The following is a 22,384-nucleotide window of genomic DNA, read 5'->3' as shown; positions in this document are numbered from 1 at the left end:
TATAATAAAATTGTCAACCCTACTTTCTTTAATTATCATTCTTCACAATTTTTAACTTTTTTTTACAAATGGATCAAATTATAATGGTTCATTAAATTGCAATAATAACAACCTGTATCATAGCATTATTGATCGTGCCATACCTTTCCAGTATAATATTTTTGTATAGTGGCAAATTAACTATGATCTCGGGTATTTTAGAGTGCTGTACGGTAATATCCATATTTGATATTGTAAAAAAATATTATCCCTTTGATTTTATTTCCTAGTCTCTGAGACGATAATATTCTTTTTATTATTATTAAATTGTATTTTTTATTATCAGAAATCCTTGCTTTCTATTACCCCTATTGGATTTATGTCCTAATTGATCAATATAATATATCCTAAATGAGTAAGCAACATGTGAAAACAGAATTTATTTGGTATTCTCAACAGGGAAAATCCTTCTCTCGTTTCTCTCGTTTTATTTTTTTCATCTGGCAAAAAAAATCGGTTTTTTATTCTGTCTTTATTAGAAATGGCATCACCACCACCAATACACGAAGAACTTCAATATCTTGACCTTATTAGACGTATAATAGAATATGGTGAACATAGAAAAGATCGCACCGGAACAGGAACCTTATCAATATTTGCGCCACCGCAGTTGGGCTTTTCTTTACGTGATAATATTTTACCTTTATTAACAACTAAGCGCGTTTTTACGCGTGCTATTATAGAAGAATTATTATGGTTTATTAAAGGTAATACAAATAGCAAACATTTAACCGAAAAAGGTATTCATATTTGGGACGGTAATGGTTCTCGTGAATATTTGGATAAAATTGGGCTATCACATAGAAAAGAAGGTGATTTGGGTCCTGTTTATGGATTCCAATGGAGACATTTTGGTGCTGAGTACATTGATTGCGATACGGATTACACTGGTAAAGGTGTTGATCAACTGCAAGAGGTCATCGATAAAATTAAAAATACTCCAAATGATAGACGAATCATTCTCAGTGCTTGGAATCCAGCTGGTAATTTCATTATAATCGAACTATCTATTTATCTTTCTATGAAATAATTATTGAAAATTTTAAATATATTACAGATTTAAAGAAAATGGCATTACCACCATGTCATATGTTTTGCCAATTCTATGTATCAAATACGAAAAGATTATCGTGTCTTCTTTATCAAAGATCATGTGATGTTGGACTTGGTGTACCATTTAACATTGCAAGCTATGCTATATTAACTCATATGATTGCTCATGTAACGGGTTGTAGTCCTGGTGAATTTATTCATACCATGGGTGATACTCATATATATAATGATCATATTAATGCTTTAAAAACTCAAATCGAACGTGAACCAAAAGCATTTCCTCGTTTGAAATTTAGACGCAAAATTAATAATATTGATGATTTTAAATATGATGATTTTATTATTACTGGTTATGAACCTCATCCTCAAATCAAAATGAAAATGTCTGTATAAAAAGGAGAAAAATGAAAGGGAAGAGATAAATAGAATTTGATGTGCGTATAAAATGTTAAATAGATTACAAGACATAACGAAAAATGTTCAAAATGACAATAAATAAAATTATTTTATTCTTTATATCGTAGCAAGCGGGTAAAGACAGTATGTTAGTAATTTTTTTTTTTTGTAATTTCATTTGGAGATATTCAGTTTAACATGACACTGCAGTGTCTCCTTAATTAAAAGGTTAGGATCAATATTCCTAAAAATCAGACTCTACCATAAAAAACACATTCATTTAGTTCAGAGTTTTTTGCTTCAGAAGTCAATACATCTCTAACTTCTTCAGGCGGATCCAAACCAATTCTATGAGCTCTCTCCCAGCGCTCTAATCTTGTTAATCCAATACAAGGACCAAATTTATAATTGAGGTCAAATGCGTGAAGTAATTTATCTATTGGTGTATAATTTTCATCATGAAACGCTAAAAAAAAAAAATTCAGAATAATAAAAAATTTTATCCATAATATATGAGTTCGATTGATCATGAGGCTTACTAAGCTTTGGTTGAATTTCTACTAATTCTTCTGGTTCGCTTTCTACATTGGAAGCTTCGTGTAAAACACTATTGTCTTCATACGTTAAAGCTTCGACTTCTTCAAATATTTCATCATCAGAGTCATCGTCTAATATCCTCTGATGGCTTGAGACGTGACCCTCCTGTCTAACAGAAGTTGCAGTATCTTCATGTGGTGCCTCAACATCGGGCTGTACTTCTTCTTTTTCAATAATAGTTTGTTTAAACTTTTTTCTTGGGTTATCTTTTTCATTAACTGTTTTGTCATTTTTAGTAGAAGTGAATATCGAAGTTAATTTTTGTTGAACTAATTTTTTTGAAGAGGAATCGGAAGCTTTGCGTTTTGACATTTTTAAGGTTGTAAAGGTGGTAAAAGAAATGATATCCTTTATTTATTATTTGTCACCGGTTAATATCATCGTCGATCATTTTTAAATATTGTGACGTGACGTGACAGCCGCCAAAATTTACTATTTTATTCCGCTAAAAGAATTAAATTAAATCGCAAATAATATTAGTGACCGTTTGAACGTTTGCTATTGCAAATTCCCATAAAATATTTACGTTTGTAAGGATGCTTCCAGCAAAAAATTTTCAAGAAAAAAAAAACACTTTTCGAAATGATGCTTCTGAGCGTTCGACTTCTGGGGTCAATAACAAAATTAAACCAACTCCTGATGCTGTCAGTCAAAATTCTTCTTTCATTCCTATGGGTGTGTTTTCAAATCAAGAATTATTTGAGGTTGACGCAATGACGAATCCAAGAAAAAAAAGAAAGAAGTATATGATTAATCAGACGGAATGGAGGGCTCCCTATGACGAAGAAGTTCCATGGTTAATAAAAGATAATGTTCGAAAATATAAGAGTGCGATTCAAAGGTATTCTTTTAAAGAATTTTGAATAAATTAGTATCACACACCTTTTTAATTTTCAAGAGTTATTAGTTTGGTTTAGGTATAATAGGATTCTTATTAAAAATAATATCAATTGTTATAGATTACATTATGAAATTGAGGAATTTGTAGCGTATCTCTGCCCAACTGATATTGAACGCATGTGGCGAGTTTTTGCAATAAGGCGTATCGAAGAGTGTATTAAGTCTTCTTATCCGGATGCCGAAATTATGGTTTTTGGGAGTTTTAATACAGGGCTTTATCTTCCAACTAGGTATAAATTATTGATCCTTTAAATAATATTAAATACTAAACTAATAATAATATCTTTCCTTATAGTGATCTTGACATTGTATGTTTTATAAGAGAGAATTCACAGGATATTCTCAAGCAAATTGCGCAATTGTTGTATTACCATCGTATTAGTGAAGAAAGACCTATAACATTAACAAAAGCTGTAGTTCCTATCATCAAATTTCGTGAATGTCATACAAAATTTAATGTGGATATTTCATTTAATCAATCATCCGGTTATACTTCATCTCGAGCAATGAAAAGTTATTTAGATCAATGGCCTTCTCTTGGTAATATGGTAATAATTGTAAAATGGTTCTTGAAACATCATGGACTTGATGATCCTTCTAATGGAGGAATGGGTGGATTCACGGTTTTTTGTATGATGCTTAGCTTTTTTCAAGTACGTTCAAGTTGCTTATTTTTTTTTACTTTTAGTTTACTTGTTTTAAGCTATTTTTTTTTTAAAAAAAAAATGGAATGAAAATTCAGTTATGTTATCTTTTTTAGACTCATCCTCTTATTCGAAGTGGAATTTTAATACCAGATAATGAAAATTTAGGTGTACTGCTTATAGAGTTCTTCGAATTGTACGGATTAAAATTTAACTTTTTTAAGGTTGCCATTCGAGTTAATGATGGTGGTGAATATGTTTTAAAAGTATGTTGAATAATTTTTAATAATTATTTATTTAATTACCCAATTTTAAGATCGTATTTCCTTTTTTTTTAGGATAAGGAAAGTTGGACTACAAAGATTCCACGTACAAATATATGCATACAAGATCCTTCAGATTCCGGTAAATATTTTATTTTATATAATTAATATAAAATTCTATTAATTAACTCTATTTAATATGAAAATAGATAATGATATAGCAAGATCTACAAGAAATACGGAAATTATTTTTTCCCATTTTGAAAAAGCATTTCAACGTCTTGTAGTACGAGTTGGTAGTTTAGAACGTAAATATCGTATTCAAGACAATGAAATGGATTCAAAAATAAATGAGGAGTCGATATTATCATCGATTTTATTCATGCCACGAAAGATTATAGAATTACGTCGCGAACTTCATCGCTTATATGCTGAAAATCAGGAGTTTGCAGATGAGTATGGATCCACAAAAATAATCCCTCCCAGATTTTCGTACATACTATACAATTTCCACTATCAAATTGAATATGCAGATAGACTTAGAATTGAGAAAGCAAGCAAACTAAGTAATAAAAATGGAACATATAAAATTAAGCCTATAAAAACAAGAAAAGAGTATCTAGATATGGCTTCTAAATGTAAAGATGAAGTGGATACTTACAGAGAATTCCCTTGTGAAAGATCTAATTTTTTACCAGCTACTTACGGCGATTCATATAAAAAAATTTTTTATTCCGAAGTAGAACATGAACATAATATTAAAATTAAAAACAGGAATAAAAATAGGTTTTTTGTAGCTGAATCATCAAAAGGTGAATCATCATCGAGTAGATATAAGCGTAGATTTGAAGAATCGAGATATGAACGACATAAATTTGATGAAATTGTTTATTATGAACATGACTCAGAAGAGTACGAAGATGATTATGTTATACAACCTACCCCAAAAAGAAGAAAAGGAAATAGGAACAAGAATAAGAATAAGAAATATATTTCTTAGGGTATTTTCCCTTATTTCATCATTACTTCCGGGTTATGTTAATACGTTAATAGAAAGTTTAGAATTTTAGCTTTAGATTAGCCTGTAATAAGAAAAAATAATAAATGCTAATTTAGTTAGAGACGTTATTGAAGTGTTATATTTATTATACAGTAATATTGATGCTTTTATTATTGAAGTTTTATCGGGTTTTTTAATAACAGGCAAGTTCAAAAAAGTTCATCGTTTTGCTATCTTATAATTTAAAGCATATAAGTTTTTATATATATATAAAATATATAAAATGCATTATTTATTAACCAAAAATTAAAGTTCTATGTTAGATAATTTTAATTTTACAGTCAAACTCATTATCCCTTAAACGGTAAGGGTTAAAATTAATTGAATTTTTGATGTTTTAAGATCCTGTGATCATAGAAAGATGAAATTTAGTTTGCTAGATTCGCATCTAATGGTGGATCAATAGATAGTTTAAAGAATTTTGAATTAATTTCTGAAAATACTATAGAATTTATTAAAAAATATTTTTAAATAAATTTGCCTTGCAAAGGGATACTAAAGATTATACAAAAATTTAATCTCATTTAATAATAATCACTGTTTAACCTTTTTAATTTAATTCGTTCTTTCATGTTTCTCCTTACGGATTGCTAATAATATATCCGATACAACCCAGGGGAAACTTAATAAAATAATATTACTATCTTTTTCAGGATGATCATAAGTGACGTGATACCATGCTGATGCTTTTGCTTTCGATTTTTCATTTATGGGAATTTTAATAGGTTTTATGCCGTGATTTGTATTATTACTATCATTATTTGTATCATCTTGTATTCCATTCAAAAATTGTTTACGATATCTATTAATAATATTGGATACTTCATCCGAAATCACATCTCGTTTATGTTGATTTTTTCTACCTTCCATCTGTTTTATACCTAATAATTCTGCTGTTATAATTTCTGATTCATTATTAACTCTATAGGTTTTCATAAGTTTACGAATCTCACCATTGTACAAGTTACGAATGACAATAGCTTCTTTATCCATACATTTTTGATATCCATCAAATATAAAATCATCATTAACGGTTATTTTATGTTCTTTATACTTTAATATTGGATCACTTTCATATTCATGAAGTTTAATATTTCGATATAATTTACCAAGAATTTTTTCAGATTTATATGAAGGCTTGCATTTGACTTCCATAAAATCCGGATTCTCGTCAATATTAGGTAATTTTGTTTTTACTGGTATTCCAGTCTTATTGAAATCAACTGCTTGCGAATGCTAATTAAATTATAAATAATTTAACGTAAAAAGATTATAAAGAATGTAAGGAATGTAAAGAATATTCTCTTACCAGTTCTGCTAAAACTATACATCCCGTAGATTTAACACCTTTTGAATTAGAATCTGCATGTGCTAAATGTAAATTATCAATTTGTCCGAGTCGATCATTTAGCATAAAGTTTTTGAAGAAATTACAAATATCATCCATTACAACTGGTCTTTTCAGGTCTTCTTTTCCTTGAGAATCGTAAACCATTGGTTCCTCATTCCTTGGTATGAAAATTCGTTTATCGAAACAAACGAAAAATTCATCTCCATCTTAATTATATTAATATGAATATTAAAAAAATTAACCAATTTAATGAAGTCAACAATTTGTAATAGTTATAAATTTTTACCTAAGTCACCACCAGCCTTATTATGATAAAATGTAATGTTAATAATTGTACATATATATTAATATACAAGTCCTCAAATAATACATACCAACATATTCGGCAAAGGTCTATTTCCTTTTTGACTAAATACAACACAATTTTTTAAATGAGACAATTCTTTAACATTAACTACTACTTTAACATTCCTAATATCTCCAGGATGTAAACAGGGGTTTCTAGCAATAACTACAAAAAAATTTTTTTTTAAGAAAAAAACATTCTGCGAAAGTTGTTAATAGAATATTATTGAAAACTTACTGGCTGGAATCCAATCTTTCGACTTGGAAGTTTGTTGTTCAGAGACAATAGTAGAAGTTTGAACATATATTTCATCTTCTTCTAAAATTCCAGTTTCATCAATAACGCCTAATAAAAGAAATGAATTAGGCATCAAAATACGAGCTTTATATTTAAGTGACTTTAGTGTGTAAACACGCTTGCACTCTAAAATGGCTTTTAAGAAAGGATCGATGTTTCCTTGCATCATTCTCTGAAAAGTTTTTTTTAAAAGAAAAAATAGAGAGATATATATATATATATAATTTAACAAAGCAAGTTGATGAATGATAAAAATATACAAACCGCATTAATCATACTAATAATTGTACTCTTAATGTGAGAAGTTTCTCTTGTTCCCATATTACGTTTACAAATTTCTCGTGCATTATTTTCATCAGTCATAATTGAATTAATATCGTCGCGCATTTGATTTTGTAGAGGGATAAATACGTCATCAGGTACACCAAGAGTTGATAATAACAATATGATCTGTCTATTTAAGTAACCAGGTGATGAGGTTTTCACAGTTTTCACGATTTCCAAATATAAAGGATCAGGTGCTTTAAATTTTCTTTGGCTTGGACGAATGCACAAAACATCACCTTTAAGAGTTGGATCAACCGCAACCATCCCCTATAAAAAAAAAAAATTTAGAATAAATTACTTTAAACAAATTTTTTTATATTCCATACCTTACAACCACCAAACCGTATTTGAAACACGGAAGGAATTTCATCATTATCTGAAATTTTGGTTCCCAAATGTTCTTTTGCTGCACGTGCGGCCAAACTCAGTGAAATTTTTCCACATCCATCGCTAAAAAAAAAAGTACGAAAACGTTATTAATACTTTAACTAAACAAAGTTCACAAACGACAATCCACTAATAATTATCATATCACCTAAATACATAATCTCTGTTTTTAATATCATCTATATATTGTACATGTTCAGGTTGCAAAGTTCCTATTGTACTTGTAAAACATTGTCCCATGCGAGCTGCATATAATGCAGGACCCTTAATTTCACTATTTAAAAATAATTTTTTTTTTAAAAAAAAAAGCCAATTAATTTAATTAAAGGTTAAAATAGTTGTCACTTACCTAAAGTCTCCCATCATAGAACGAATATAATTGGCATTGAAATCTCCATCTGATGCTACAAACCAACAGGATTGATCTCTTAATTGGGATGATGAGAAAGCCAAAAATTCGTAATGTCTCTCGGCTAAATAGAATCCTTTCTTTAAAATATCAACAATTCTATCCGTTATATCAAGATCATCTTCTTCGTTAACGAATAACTTATCAAAATTTTCTTCTTTAAAAGTTACACGCAAAAAACGATCGATTTTTTCTTTGTATAAACGCAGTATGCGATTTGATGCCTCGTAATTAGGTTCATCAAAATAAATTTTTGTAGGAGTTATAGTGGCATGATTTACCCATACACTACGAAAATTGTTTTCCAAAGGAAAATTCGGATTTGAGGGGTGCCAATCATTAAAGTCACCCTTAAAATTCTTTATTGCAGGTTCAAAAACTGTTATTGGACGACCTTGACGTTCTACATTGAAAGGATTCCAGTCCTTCATCGTAATCTGATTTAACGCGTACCATACTGTTACTTCTAGATTTTGATTATTATTTTGGACGTTACCATACGTTCCAGAAATTAAATTTTTCAATCGTTCATCTAATCTATTCTCTTCAATCTCGTATAGTGATAATATTCCGTGAGAAACTAAACATGCCAATTTATAATACAGTTTAAACGGTAACTTATGAATTATATTTTCAAAATACTCTATTGGATAATTCGACGATTTGTCAATGCACCGAACTATACTTTTGGACTCTGGAGGACTAATTAACCTAAGATTAGCTATTTCATCACGTAACTCATCCAGATCAATATCGTTTCTAAAAATTAACTTATACACTAAACATCGACCAAATATATCTTCAAATATATTATCATTAATTCGGGTCCAGTCGGTAGTTCGAATCCAACGTTTATCTTGTCGGTAAAGAAGCGGTGGATGTTTTAAACTAATATATAGTGATATAACGCCATCTTTTTCATCAAGGAAAATACCATATGGATCTTCTAATAAAGTACGATAGGATATTCTAACACGTTTTGTTTCATCAAATGCTCTGAACCCTTCCAATAAATAAGCTTTTTCTGCTTTTGAGAAGCATATCGTGGGATTTTCACAAATTTCAGGATATTTCCATTCAGATAAAAATGTAAATGGTTTTGGGGAAGGATTATCATCACTATTTGGGCTAATTATGGATGATCGCCCACCCCAATTTCCCATTTCCAAACCTGATAAAGTAAATTTAACTTCATCAAAACTTGCATAATTCTTCCTTTTTTTTTTAGGTTTTTTTGCATGTTTAGAGACACTAAAAGGTTTTCCCATGCATTTTGGTGGGGCGAACAGTGCATCTGAAATACAACTTTTAGCATCATTTTCATTCACGAATTCAACAAATCCACTACCAGCTTCCAATTTACAATTATCAAATATTATCTGACCATAACCTGATAATGCTCGAATTACATCATATACACTAGCTGCAGCAGAAACATTTTTAACGTATACTTTCATAGTTATAACTTGGATAATTAAAACAAAATATGATAAAGTCAAAAAAATTTAAAAATTTTTTAAAATTTTGAATTAAAGGTTCGTTGCTTATTATTTATAAAAAAAAAATCCGATGTAAATCATAGCCTAATTTACTTATCAACACGGATCAAAATTCAAAACAAATCCGAGTAGTTTTCCGAAATTTTATTTTTTTTTTCTTAATTTATTATCGGTTATTGTTCATTGAAATTGAAATGTTTAATTAATTAATAATAAATAATAAATATTGAGATGTCATTGTTAACTATAAAAAAAAACAAAACCTGCAAAGGGTGAAACCCTTATCAATCTTTAATATCAAACCATTTCTATATATGCGTAAACATGCTAAGAAAAAATAGTAAGTTGTATTTGTAGATCATATTTTTCATATTAACAAAATAGTGAATGAATTACGATTGAAAAAAGAAACAATAACAGGATCAACAATGAGTATTCACACATGATGATAAGATTGTGTTTGTAATCTGTGTCATTTCTTTTATCAAAGGAACATGCTTTGAATAAATGCTTTGAATTGCTTTAATGGAATTTCTAATAAAATAATAATATAAAGAAAATATACTGTATGTTTTTATAAGTCGACCAAAATGTTTGGAAAATCAACTTTAAACGATTCTATTAACCCAAATTTTTTTGCTTCGCTAATAATGTGATAGCATTTTATCATGTAATCTAATTTTACCAATTTCGTATTACAATAACCTCTTACATATTCTCCTACATCGTACTACTTATAGAAGAATAGAATACTCATCTGCAAAGCCTTTATTAAAAATAATAAAAATAATATCAATATGTAATAGTTTAAATCATGATAATATCAAACCTGATAATTTTATTCTAAAATATCATATATGATGTATTGCGTGTATATATAGTAACTATATAAATAAGAAGATTCATAATAGAATTTTTCTCATTTTCAAAATATACAAGTAATGTTGAATGTGTTGAACTATTCAATACTTTCATGTACTTTATTTTACATATAACTAATGCAGTTTAAAGTTAGTAGTAAGTAGCACTGTGGCAAAGTAGTTATACAATGAATTCATAAGTCTACAATTAATCTAATGGTTTTAAAATATTATTCTGGATAATTCAGTACTTTTTATTGTTCTGATCATTTGGAATTCGTTAACCAGTGTTAATCTCGAATTGCACACAAAGTTCATCTCTTTTAAAAAAACTTACTTTTAAAATATCTTTACTATTAAAAGTTTTATATTTCTTTCTCTATATTAACAGCAAGTTATTATGAAAGGTTGATATTTCTTTTTGATATCTAATCTCATGTTGAATCTCATATTGAATCCATGAAAAAAACCAAAATTATGAGAAAAGATGTATAAACAAAATATATTGGAATTTGTAGGTTTAATTTTTATTAATCATAATAATAAAAAAAACTAAATAACTAAATAATTTTTTGTACATTTGAAATAACTTAATTATAATTACTCTCCTATTATTCTACATTAAATAATTAATTATTTTTATAAAAACCTTTGTATATATATTATTCGATCCTTAATTCATAAATACTTCTTATATATAAACCTTAATCTCTCTTCTTTGTTAAAAAATAAAAAAAAATTATTGTTTTTTTTTTCTTAATTTTTTTTTGTTTTTCATAATGTTCTCTCTTCTTCTTTGTTTACAAATATTACAAATATTATTATTTTTTGTTTGTTTCTTTTTTTTTTGTTTTTTTTTTGTTTTTTTTTAGATATATATATTATTCTTCAATTTGAAAATTTCTTTTAAATTGTTTTGAAATAATAGGTAAATTACCATTATTAAGAATTTTACTACTAATATTCTTATCTAAACTATTACTTCTACTCTTCTTGCCATTATCACTTTCATCACTATTATAACCATTGTTACACATTTTAATATTAATTTTTCTTGCCCATTCTCTTAACGTAAAACATTCAGTATTTATAACAACGACATGACATAAATTTTCCCAATCATTATTAAGTAATGGTTCACAAATTTCTTTCTTTAAATTAAAACAATTTCTAAATTTCACCACTTCCAATTGTTTAAAATGAGTCAATTCGATTAATGAAGTACAATCTCTAAAATCAACCCAATAAAAATCCAAGGAACGTAATGTTTCACGTTGAGTATATAATGCGGAAATTAGTAATGATGTATTTGAGGAAAACATTATTTGAAAAGATTGAAGATTACGTTGAGAAGAGATAAGAGTACAAATGTTTTTAATATCTGAAATATCTGTTGGAGGAGGAGAATGAGTATAACAAGATTTTCGATGAAGGTCCATCATTACACCGAGATTTGTCTAAAATTTTTTAAAGATGGTTAAAAATAAAATAAAATAAAATATTATAATAAACATTAAATAAATATAAATATATATATATATATATTATACATACCAAATTTCTGCATTGTTTAGAGAGTAAAGGAAGAAAATTATTCATTGGACAATCAACAGTTAAATAAATGCTATCTAAATTGGTACATAAACCACTTTTTAAACCACCACTACTAGTAATACCTAAACTATTACTCATTAATAAATACATACAACTTAATTCTTTTTTATCCCATACTAAATTAGTAGAACAAATATGTAATTTTTCTAATTGTTTACTCTCTCTAAAAAACAAATTTAACAAAACTCTTACGATAATCTCAAATTGAGTAGAAGTAGTAGTAGTAGAAAGAATATTATAATTATCAGAATTAGAATTAATATTTCTTGTAATGATCCAAGAATGAATTATAGATAAAAATCCTCTATAATAAAGATTTTTTAAATATTTAGGATAATTATAATAAGGGGTAATAGTATTGTTATTATTATTTTTATAATTAGAATTAATAATACCATGTTCAAATAACATATCTAATTCTGATTTATTTAAACATAATAATAAAGTATCAATAATTTTATTGATATCTTTTATTTCTTTAAAATAATAAAATGGATTTGAGTATAATAATTTCATTATAGATAAACTCCAATCCTTACTTACGAGTAAACATGAATGAAGCGTTAAAATATATTCTTTTCCTTTACTGTTAAAATTATTAAAGATTTTTTCAAATACTTCAATTGGTAATTCATTAGAAGAAGTAGAAGAAAAAACTTGAGTAGACGGAAGATAAGATTTTTCGAAAGTACGTTTGTTAAGTTTAGTAAAAGTTTCATGAAGAGAATTTGTTGGAGACGAACAAGAAGGTGACATCGTTACGATATGAATCAATAAATAAAATTTTTTAACGAAATTGATAAAATTTTTTCAGATTCAAGGAAAAGAATAAAAATACGAAACGTAACGAGGAAAAAAAAAAAGGTCATAAAAATACACGACTTTTTATTCATAAAGTGGAATCCAAGAGAAACATGGAAACAAAAGGAATTTCATTCATTATTTATTTTGTTTTACAAATTTTTTTGGCTCACCTGATCAAAATGAAATGTAAGTTATGTCATCGAAAAAATTCTATATCAAAAATCATTGTTTAACATTTTTCCCCCAAAGTCTAAACAAAAAAAAAAATAATACTTTGCCCAATAAAGTTTAAATCAAAGAATAAATAATGAAGTGCATTAATCATCGAAAAAAGAAATCAATCAACTTGACTATTGTTCAATGATCACATATTCAGTAAAATTTACCTTATTTCGGGACTAAAATAACTGTAAACAAAAAAGTACTGCAATGCAGAGAAAAAACAAAGTTATCTTTGATTTTTGATTGCTTGATTAAAAAAATGTGAGAAGAATTTTTTTTCCTATTGTTTTATCGGACATATTTATGTAATTTTTTTTATGTAAGTTTATTTTAAGACTTATTTATTCACAATGAAATATTCGTACAATTGATGGCGTATGTTAAAAATGGCGCAGTACAGAACTAAAGTAAATTACAAAATAAAAGTGTCATGTTTTAATGTAAATGCATATACATTTATGCATGTACTAATGCACCCATACTCCAATGTGACTTCATTTTTTTATTATCTATTCTATTACAGCATTGTTTTTATTTTTCATTTTTTTAAAGTTTGTAATCTTTCTACCCCACAAAAAAACAATCAATTTCGATTGTAAAAAAAAAAATTTTTTGGGGTAAATCTTTTGGTGTCACTGCATTTGGGGATCCATAATTTTTATGGGGAATTCTTTCTTTAGAGGTCAATTATTTAATTATTGGCCGAATTTTTTATACTGGTTAAATTTTAATTTTTTTATGAAAAAAAAATATATATAATATATTTTTTTTCTTTTCTCACGGAAAAAAAAATTAATCTTAACTAATTAAGATGTCATCGAATATATATTTTTTTTTTTTGCGCGGGTAAATAAAATCAGTGATCTTTTTCACGGACTGCGCCGAAAGTGCATCAAAAATACTGGAAAATGATGATTTCTTGAAAGATGGATGAAATAGATTAAATAAATAAATATAAAGATAATCTAAATATTAAAGTTTGATAATTATTTCTTTTGTTAACTTTGGCGTTACGAAACATTGTATGCTGAAAGATTTAGAAAGTAAAGAATCATCAAAGAATACAAAGATTGACTTTTAAAAAAATGCCAACAATTCTTAACAGGAAGGTTGGTTAATAATGTACAATAACTAGGTTTATGAAACATGTATGTACTATATTCTGTCACCTTGCTTATTACTTTGACAAACAAATTTTTTATTATAATTGTTAAATTTATAAAATTTAACTGTACTATGCACAGAATGTGGTACAAAATTTGACGCCATTTCAATCGCAACGCCATATTTAGAATAAACCCTTCTTTAACAATTCCCAGGCAATCATCATTATTGCTTCATTCATAATAAAATTCCCCATTACAATCTAGTTTTAAATTATTGTGCCCCCAATGAGTGTACGACTCGTTTAGAATTTATATTAAAAAAAAAAAAAAATTTTTAACCGGATAATTTGCATCAAAGGAAATCTGGGGTATGTTGACTAATAACTTTGTTTACAACTGAATAACATAAGGAACTATTGATAGTTAATCTTTAAATCCAGCCAAAGTTAATTGGGCCGGAATTAAGTTTTATATTTATTAAATCCGGTCAAAATTTTAATGCAAGAACTATCGTAAGTCTGTTTTAAATTTACGTATATTTTAATTGCGCCGAGCAATTCTATTTTACAAAAATAAATAGATATACAGCGTCGAAATTCATCGAAACTTTTGAAATGATTACTGTATATTGGTTATTGATTATTTTGATTATTTTGATTATTTTGATTATTTTTCAAATCAAGATATCTCGTATCTAATCACATCAATCACATCAGTTAAACACAACAAGGACATAGAAAAGCAGTCTTTTGTCTTCGTTTTTTCCTGATTTCAATCTTCCCACGCAGTATCTTTTTTTTCATCATGCTTAAATTATTCTAATTTGTAGAATAATAGTCCCTAATATAAATAATTAGAGCGATGTGACTTATTTAAACAAGATTTTATCGAAATTTCGGCTGATCAATTGGTACCGTGATAATCATTTTGATAACGATAATGTCGTAAAGCAAATATCCTTAAATGGTTATTAATTAATCTTGATTTAGTCTTATGTGCACCTTTAGGACCTTTAGGATGTGATTTAAAAATCCGCAATATATATATTTTTTTTTTTTACTTATAATTATCGTAATAATGCCATCACCGTGTAAAAGATGTGGTGAAAAATATATATACACACATAATGCAAACAATGAATGGTGTAAACCATGTCAAATAAATGATTTAAAAAATAAATTTTTAAGTTGGAGCGATAATGAAAAAATTGATGATTTTATTCAAGAAATGCAAAATAAAATTGTTGATTATCATGATATAATATTCGAATGGATACCTTTTAATCAATTTAGAGATATTAAAGAAATAGTTAAAAATGATTTTATTACATTTTATTCAGCAATATGGGAAGATGGTCCATTGAATTATGATAATAATGGATATGAGAGGAAACGAAATAAAAAAGTCTTTTTAAAGTGTTTATATAATTCATTATATATTATTAATGAATTTTTAAATGAGGTATGAAATTTTTTTCCCTAATAAATTTTCATTTCTAATCAGTTCTAAAAAATATATTAATTTTTTTCTGGTATTGTTTTTAATAGGTTAAAACATATTCAATTAAAAAACAAGGTGATATTCCTAAAATATTTGGAATATCTCAAGATCTAGATACTAAAGAATATATTATGGTTCTTGATGATGAATATTGTGAAAAATGTGACGAATCTTTAGATGAATATAGGTGGTGTAAATCATGTCAAATAAATTATTTAGAAAAAATTTTTACTAATTTGAGTGGGAACGAAGTAATTGATGATTTTGTTCATGGGATGCGATTAAAAATGGAAAGTTCTTATGAATCAGTATTTGAATGGATACCATACGATCAGTTTGATGATATTAAAGAAATAAGTAAAGATAATTTTAATACAATATATTTGGCAAAATGGAGGGACGGCCAATTATACTACCATGATAGATGGTTTAGAAAGCCGGATAGCAAAATCATTTTAAAATATTTGCATAATTCACAAAATTATACTACCGAATTTTTAAATAATGAGGTATGAAATTTTTTAACAGATTTAATTTAAATACCATAATTCTTTGGTTTATAAAAATTTTTTCCAATAGGTTAAAGATTATTCATTAGATAAACTTGATGGAGTTCTTGGAATATCTCAGGATCCAAGTACAAATGATTATATTATAGTTTTTCAATATTATCATTGTGAAAAATGTGGAAAACGATATACTAATGGGCAGGATATGAACTTTAAATGGTGCACATCATGTCAAATAAATTATCTGGAAAAAAATTTTACAAACTGGTCAAGTGGAAATGAAGAAATTGATGGTTTAATTCAAAAAATGCAATTAAAAATCGATAGTATGTTTGATAAAGTATTTGAATGGATCCCATATAATCAGTTTAGTAATATTGATGAAGTAGAAGAAGGTGAATTTTCAGCAATATGGAAAGATGGTCCATTAATATTTGATTATGATAAAAAGGAATGGATAAGAAAATCAGATAAAAAAGTCGGTTTAAAATATTTATATGATTCACAAAGTAATATTGGTGAATTTCTAAATGAGGTACGAAAATTTAATTAAATACTTATTTTAATTAGAATAATAAATGATAATTTGTTTTTATTAACAAACAGGCTAAAGCATATTTAGAAGATGAATTGGAAGATATTGAAATACATGGAATATCTCAGGATCCAAATACAAATGATTATATTATTGTTCTTTGGCAAAATGATTCTTATGAATCTTGCGAAAAATGCGGTGAAGAATATTTAAATGAATTTAATGAAGATAATAAATGGTGTAGAAAATGTCAAATGGATGAAATAAATAATAATTTTTTGGATTGGAGCGGTGATGAAAGAATTGATAATTTCATTCAAGAATTACAATATAAAATTGATGATCCAATTAATAATATAATATTTGAGTGGATACCATATAACCAGTTTAGCAATATTAAATTAATAGGTGAAGGCGGTTTTGCCGTAGTATATTCAGCAATATGGAGAGATGGTTTATTGAAATATAGTAATAATAAATGGACAAGAACATCTAATACAAAAGTTGCTTTAAAATATTTACATAATTCACAAAACATTAGTGATGGATTTTTAAATGAGGTATAAAATTCATTTTATGAGTTTATATTTTGTATTTTTTTTATTTATTTAAAAACATTTTTTATAATTTCGATAGATCAAAGCGTATTCAAACAATCTTGAATTCAAGGTTCTCAAAATATATGGATTATCTCAAGATCCAAATACAAAAAATTATGTTATGATTCTTGAATATGCAGAAGGCAGAAATTTTTATGATTGGATGATTGTGAATTATAATTATTTTGATTGGTCTTACAAAATATTTGTATTATATGACATTATTTCAGGTCTTTTAAGAATTCATGAAAAAGATATGGTACATCGTGATTTTCATCCAGGAAACATTTTATTTAATAAACTTATTTTAGATGAAAAAAATACTACAATATATATTGCAGATATGGGATTATGTGGTCAGGTTGATGATTTGGATGAAACAAAAATTTATGGAGTTATGCCTTATGTAGCTCCTGAAGTGTTAAGAGGAAAACCTTATACTATATCTGCAGATATTTATAGCTTTGGTATGATTATGTATTTTACTGCAACTGGAAGACAACCTTTTGCCAATCGAGAACATGATTTTAATCTAATGCTAGAGATATGTAAAGAAAATATTCGACCTGAAATAAATGAGCAAGAGGCACCCCGATTTTATATTGATTTAATGAAAAGATGTTGGAGTTCAGATCCAGATAGTAGACCAGATGTTAGTGAATTAGAAAGCTTGTTTTTTGATTTTCTAGATGATCCAGGAATTGAAGACCAACTCAAAGAAGCAGATGAATATAGAAGAGCATTAATTGAAAATAACCAATCAACACATAGTAGTACTTATTCAAAAGCCATTTGTGTATCTCGAATACTTGATACTAGTGAATTGGAAGGCCAATTAGATGAGATGATTATATAAAGATATTTCACAAGAATTATTGTACAATTTAAATTTATTTTATTATTATTTAATGTAATTTTTGAGTATTATTAAGTTCAATTAATCGAATTTTACTTGATTACTGTAGCTAAGTAATCATTGGTTAATTTATCTGATTTTGTCCAAAAATCTACGACCAAATTGAGTTCAAGATCTTTATCCATATAAAATTGACCATAAAACTAATTAAACATGATTTCATGAAAAGGATGTGAAAAATGCACTGACAACAAATCATATTTTATAAAGGGCTGAGGACTTCGCAATTTCCGATTTCATGTACCTTCAAAGCTTTCTTGGCATCATATAAGCAGTTAGTGGCACTTAGTGCGCTTGAGGCTGTAATTCGAAACAACCTGGGAGAATCGTTTAATAACATTCCTCTAGATATTCATCCTGAAAGACGTATGCATTAATCTCCGAATATTTTAATTGCGGACCACTTCCATATCCCGTATCGAGGAATAATTTTTTGTAACAGTAACGCGATATATTTCGCAATTTTTATGTACTTTCGGCAACGTTTTTTATTTCATAATTATTTTATGGAGGTAGCGAGTCACGTGTAATTATGTAATGCCTGTGCGACATAAAAATCTATATTAACGCTTGCTTTCCCATCAGAAATAAAATTTTCTCATTTCGGAACATAACGCTATTTTTTTTATCCAAGCCAAATCTCTATAAAAGCGTTATGCCAACTATCACTCTCAATTGTTTGGTCGCGGGTGAAAACCCTTATGAAAATGCTTTTCAGGTTGTTATCGACACCCATCAAATAAAGACTGTGGCGTTGCTCAAGGACGCTATCAAGGAAAAAAATACACAAGCTTTCGCTAACGTTGACGCCAAAGACATCAAGCTATGGAAGGTTGACATTTCCCTCGAAAAAGAAAACGAAAAACTTGACTTCGTTAATGCAAAAAAAAATAAACGTTAATATCAAGGACGAGCTTGGTGGCGTGGAACTGCCCCCACTTTCGAAGATTAGCAAAAACTTTTCCTCCCAACCAGCCGACATCATCGTACAATGGCCAACCGAAACCAAAGAAGTTCATATTACTGCATCATACAATCGTACTAAGAAAAATTTTCAGTGGACAGTGACTCGAGAAACGGTGTCCTTGACGGAGTTAAAAAAGAAGCTATGTGAATTTTTCACATTTCCAGATGGGACAGAAGACGAACATATTGTCATAGGTCGTGTGGAGAGAAGAATTTCAAAATCCACGCTGAACTTGCAGAGTGAGATGGAAAGTGCGACAGTCGATATGGAAAATGTAGAAAGTGCAGGACGTAAAATCATCAATTTTTCTAAAGACGAAGATTTAGCGGGCATTGTCTGGACTGCTGACCACCGTGTGGTTGAATTGAATATCGTTGTAGATACATGTAAGCAGTAGTTTAAATATTTATTTCGAATTCATCAAATATTCTGTGTATGATTACGTTTTAACAGCTCAACAACCGTTTAATTCGTATACCTTTTATGAAGGCTCTCTTTGGTTTGCAATATGATAACTGTGATGAGCTACCAAAATGTAAATTATTTGCTGGCGATCTCATTGATAGTTTTTTAGATAAAAAAATTTTAGAGGAAGTGATTCAAGAGATTTTAAGAAAGCATACGGTATCACGACCCATCAGGGCCGACGTAAATGAGGCCACCCGTCGTGAATTTATTTCTTCAATTATTTATGGTGTAGCATCAAACTTCCGGGGTCTTGTAAAGATATATCCTGAAGAGCAAGTCACCGGTACTCATGGTAAAGGGCCTGTTGATTGGATTATAAAGATAGGCAATATTATTATCTGCGTGACTGAAGCGAAAAGAAATGACATTAGCTGGGGAATTGGTCAGAGCACCGTACAGGCACATGCATCTATGCAACTCAATACCAAAAAACGCACTTTTACTGATGCCAATTTGGACGAAGACGATATGTATTGCATTATTTCAACCGGTATGCTCATGAAACAAAATTTGTAGGAATCAATGGGAAAAGTGTATACTAACTCCTTTTATATCCCTAATACCAGGCGTCGAATGGGTAATAACAAGGGTTATTCAAAACCGTGATGGGAAGGTTGATGTTTATATATGCGAACCAATGCCTGATGTAATACCTATCAACAATGCAGTGTTAACTTATGATGACCTGTATTAAAAAGCTGTGCAGAATAATCAATGAGTTATTTCATGAAATGAAAGATGCAGAGAAACGGGTAAAATTGAGTTAGAATTTTATTCCTCATTTATCATGGCTAGTTCCGAATCATAATATTATGCTTTTCTGTAATCGCATAAATAATAATAGTAGTTTTTTAACATATCATATGGATGCATAACAAATGGGAATCGCTATAGATTAATAATATGATAGAGTAAGTTTCTTCGCGTATATCACATGATACTGCATTGGTATTTTTTTTCGCAAAAAGTTGTACATTACATTTTCCACCAATAATGTTTCGCAAAAAAAATAGTATATATGAGTCGACAATTTGTTTCAATTTTCTGAGCTGATTCTATATCATGTGATCCTGGGGTGTCTAATATCATGCTGATCACAAACATAGTGCAAGTCATATAGTAAAAATCATTAGTGAATGCAAAATTTCGAAACTTTCATTTATTAATAAATTATTAATTAAAATTGCTCTCGCAAAAAATTTAATTTCTTAAATTCTTTATAGACTTTATAACTTTTGACAATATTAAATGTAATTCTTTAGACATTTTTCTTTAAAATTTATCAATTTCATTTATTTCTGCCAGATAAGAAAACTGTTCAAAATATCTTGTGCTTGTTCATTTTCCAACTCTTCACTACTATTAGAATTCATTTCTTTTCAAATATGGTGAAGATTATCTTGTGTTATTTTTCAATTCCACCATCTAAACCAGAAATCTGATGTCATACTTGTTGAAGCTCTGCACTCATATTTGGATCTACCTTAATGTCATAGCGATTAAATAAACCTTCAAGTTGTTGTTGATGGATTACAACACTGTAAATTCAATACTTTATAGATTCATAAACTAATGGAAATTTACATGGCTCTTTCCCATTTGAGCTTGCAAAACTATCAATGGTTAGATAATGCTTCAAGCAACCCAAATTTATTTTTATTATTATTTATTATGTCTTCTTGCAAAGATTTAATATATGAATTTTTCTTGTAAAGTAGGATAATCTGATTCAGATCGGAAATAAAATACATGTAAAAATGCACAAGCATAATCTGATCTATAATTACCACCCAATCTGCAAACACTTAATGGTAAGTGGATCCAGACTTTTATCCACTTCACAAATCTGCTTAATGCTATTTTTTCTAAATTGTATTTTCTTTTTAAAAAGTTGAAAGATTTTTAAGAGTTACATTTTTATTGTCAAGTATAGACTTTTAGTACCATAAAATTAGTAGAAATAAGCCTATTAGTATAATAATAAATTTTTATTTTATGTGTACTTAAATATACTAGAAATGTTTAAACCAAAATGAACAGGGTCTATTAATATTATATATCTTGCTAATCAACTTTTAAAACTTTAAAACTTTGGAATGCAAAGGGTATCTTGTTTGAATGTTGTCTTTTTTATTAACAATCCTGAATTATAAAGTCTGGCATAGAAATTTTCATATGATTCATGAAAAATATCTTGTATTCCTAATGATAATTCTATACTATCTATAAATGATGACATATTTTTTAAGGATGCTGGAATTGATACTTGTCTAATATTAATCATAGTATATATTTTTTGAACAAGATTTATGATATGATAATTAATTTTATAATCTATAAATAATCAAAAAGTGTTAAAGAATAAAATAAGAAAAAAATGATACTAATTTTTTTACCAATGCATTAAAAGTCTAACACTTTTATATCTACACTCTTGTCAATAAATGAGTTTAACATATTCTTCATAAATACATCCAAGTGAATAAAATCATCACAATTCTTATATACAGCCTCTTTCTTTGACAGAAAACTAATTTTGCTTACAAATATAGTGATATTGGTCTGAATAACGGAAATTATAAAATCTGGTTATTTTATGCAATCTTCAAATTTTCTTGTCTTGCTTTTATTTAAAGCTATATTAAGCCATTATACTACATGCTTATCAGAATTATCAAAAAGTCCTTTTATAATGTAATCAAAAAAATTGGTGTAA

General features: G+C 27.8%; 7 protein-coding genes across 7 annotated transcripts; 4 read left to right on the top strand and 3 right to left on the bottom strand.

Moving 5' to 3' along the window:
* The first annotated feature begins 453 nt into the window (after positions 1–453).
* Positions 454–1,627, top strand: OCT59_008118 (thymidylate synthase). Its single transcript, XM_025311168.2, has 2 exons — positions 454–1,022; positions 1,097–1,627. Exons 1-2 carry the CDS (start codon positions 521–523, stop codon positions 1,483–1,485), a joined length of 891 nt encoding a protein of 296 aa, XP_025174356.1. The 5' UTR covers positions 454–520; the 3' UTR covers positions 1,486–1,627.
* On the bottom strand, positions 1,408–2,451 carry OCT59_008117 (uncharacterized protein). The gene is made up of 2 exons (XM_025326792.2): positions 2,028–2,451; positions 1,408–1,954 (listed from the first exon to the last, which is right to left on the bottom strand). The coding sequence occupies exons 1-2, from the start codon at positions 2,395–2,397 to the stop codon at positions 1,740–1,742; spliced, it is 585 nt and encodes a 194-aa protein (XP_025174357.1). The 5' UTR covers positions 2,398–2,451; the 3' UTR covers positions 1,408–1,739.
* A 43-nt stretch (positions 2,452–2,494) lies between these two features.
* On the top strand, positions 2,495–5,014 carry OCT59_008116 (uncharacterized protein). Its single transcript, XM_025319189.2, has 6 exons — positions 2,495–2,926; positions 3,045–3,215; positions 3,281–3,638; positions 3,746–3,895; positions 3,968–4,034; positions 4,102–5,014. The coding sequence occupies exons 1-6, from the start codon at positions 2,622–2,624 to the stop codon at positions 4,890–4,892; spliced, it is 1,842 nt and encodes a 613-aa protein (XP_025174358.2). The 5' UTR covers positions 2,495–2,621; the 3' UTR covers positions 4,893–5,014.
* A 143-nt stretch (positions 5,015–5,157) lies between these two features.
* Positions 5,158–9,526, bottom strand: OCT59_008115 (uncharacterized protein; the record flags this gene model as incomplete). Its single annotated transcript, XM_025319190.2, has 9 exons — positions 5,158–6,188; positions 6,262–6,509; positions 6,590–6,605; positions 6,678–6,814; positions 6,887–7,118; positions 7,211–7,540; positions 7,600–7,723; positions 7,809–7,934; positions 8,010–9,526. 9 exons carry the CDS (start codon positions 9,524–9,526, stop codon positions 5,508–5,510), a joined length of 3,411 nt encoding a protein of 1,136 aa, XP_025174359.2. The 3' UTR covers positions 5,158–5,507.
* Positions 9,527–11,290: 1,764 nt separating this feature from the next.
* Positions 11,291–12,956, bottom strand: OCT59_008114 (uncharacterized protein). The gene is made up of 2 exons (XM_025326793.2): positions 11,983–12,956; positions 11,291–11,885 (listed from the first exon to the last, which is right to left on the bottom strand). Exons 1-2 carry the CDS (start codon positions 12,796–12,798, stop codon positions 11,310–11,312), a joined length of 1,392 nt encoding a protein of 463 aa, XP_025174360.1. The 5' UTR covers positions 12,799–12,956; the 3' UTR covers positions 11,291–11,309.
* A 2,295-nt stretch (positions 12,957–15,251) lies between these two features.
* Positions 15,252–18,173, top strand: OCT59_008113 (uncharacterized protein; the record flags this gene model as incomplete). The annotated part of the gene is made up of 7 exons (XM_066142241.1): positions 15,252–15,635; positions 15,722–16,183; positions 16,254–16,311; positions 16,525–16,718; positions 16,790–17,278; positions 17,355–17,547; positions 17,950–18,173. The coding sequence occupies 7 exons, from the start codon at positions 15,252–15,254 to the stop codon at positions 18,171–18,173; spliced, it is 2,004 nt and encodes a 667-aa protein (XP_065999141.1).
* A 938-nt stretch (positions 18,174–19,111) lies between these two features.
* Positions 19,112–20,881, top strand: OCT59_008112 (uncharacterized protein; the record flags this gene model as incomplete). The annotated part of the gene is made up of 3 exons (XM_066142240.1): positions 19,112–19,576; positions 19,654–20,158; positions 20,235–20,881. The coding sequence occupies 3 exons, from the start codon at positions 19,112–19,114 to the stop codon at positions 20,360–20,362; spliced, it is 1,098 nt and encodes a 365-aa protein (XP_065999140.1). The 3' UTR covers positions 20,363–20,881.
* Between the last annotated feature and the right edge of the window lie 1,503 nt (positions 20,882–22,384).

The sequence above is a fragment of the Rhizophagus irregularis genome, chromosome 16, assembly GCF_026210795.1.
Source record: "Rhizophagus irregularis chromosome 16, complete sequence".
NCBI lineage: Eukaryota > Fungi > Glomeromycota > Glomeromycetes > Glomerales > Glomeraceae > Rhizophagus > Rhizophagus irregularis.
The sequence above is the reverse complement of the archived record's forward strand: the minus strand, read 5'-3'. Positions and strand labels throughout refer to the sequence as shown.

Coding starts and splice junctions, on each gene's coding strand:
- OCT59_008117 (XM_025326792.2), bottom strand. CDS start 2,397: ATGTCAAAACGCAAAGCTTCCGATTCCTCTTCAAAAAAATTAGTTCAA. Junction 1,955..2,027: donor AGAAATTCAACCAAAGCTTA/GTAAGCCTCATG, acceptor TTTTTTTTTTAG/CGTTTCATGATGAAAATTAT.
- OCT59_008114 (XM_025326793.2), bottom strand. CDS start 12,798: ATGTCACCTTCTTGTTCGTCTCCAACAAATTCTCTTCATGAAACTTTT. Junction 11,886..11,982: donor CTAAACAATGCAGAAATTTG/GTATGTATAATA, acceptor AAAAAATTTTAG/ACAAATCTCGGTGTAATGAT.
- OCT59_008116 (XM_025319189.2), top strand. CDS start 2,622: ATGCTTCCAGCAAAAAATTTTCAAGAAAAAAAAAACACTTTTCGAAAT. Junction 3,896..3,967: donor GTGGTGAATATGTTTTAAAA/GTATGTTGAATA, acceptor CTTTTTTTTTAG/GATAAGGAAAGTTGGACTAC. Junction 4,035..4,101: donor ACAAGATCCTTCAGATTCCG/GTAAATATTTTA, acceptor ATATGAAAATAG/ATAATGATATAGCAAGATCT.
- OCT59_008118 (XM_025311168.2), top strand. CDS start 521: ATGGCATCACCACCACCAATACACGAAGAACTTCAATATCTTGACCTT. Junction 1,023..1,096: donor CAGTGCTTGGAATCCAGCTG/GTAATTTCATTA, acceptor AATATATTACAG/ATTTAAAGAAAATGGCATTA.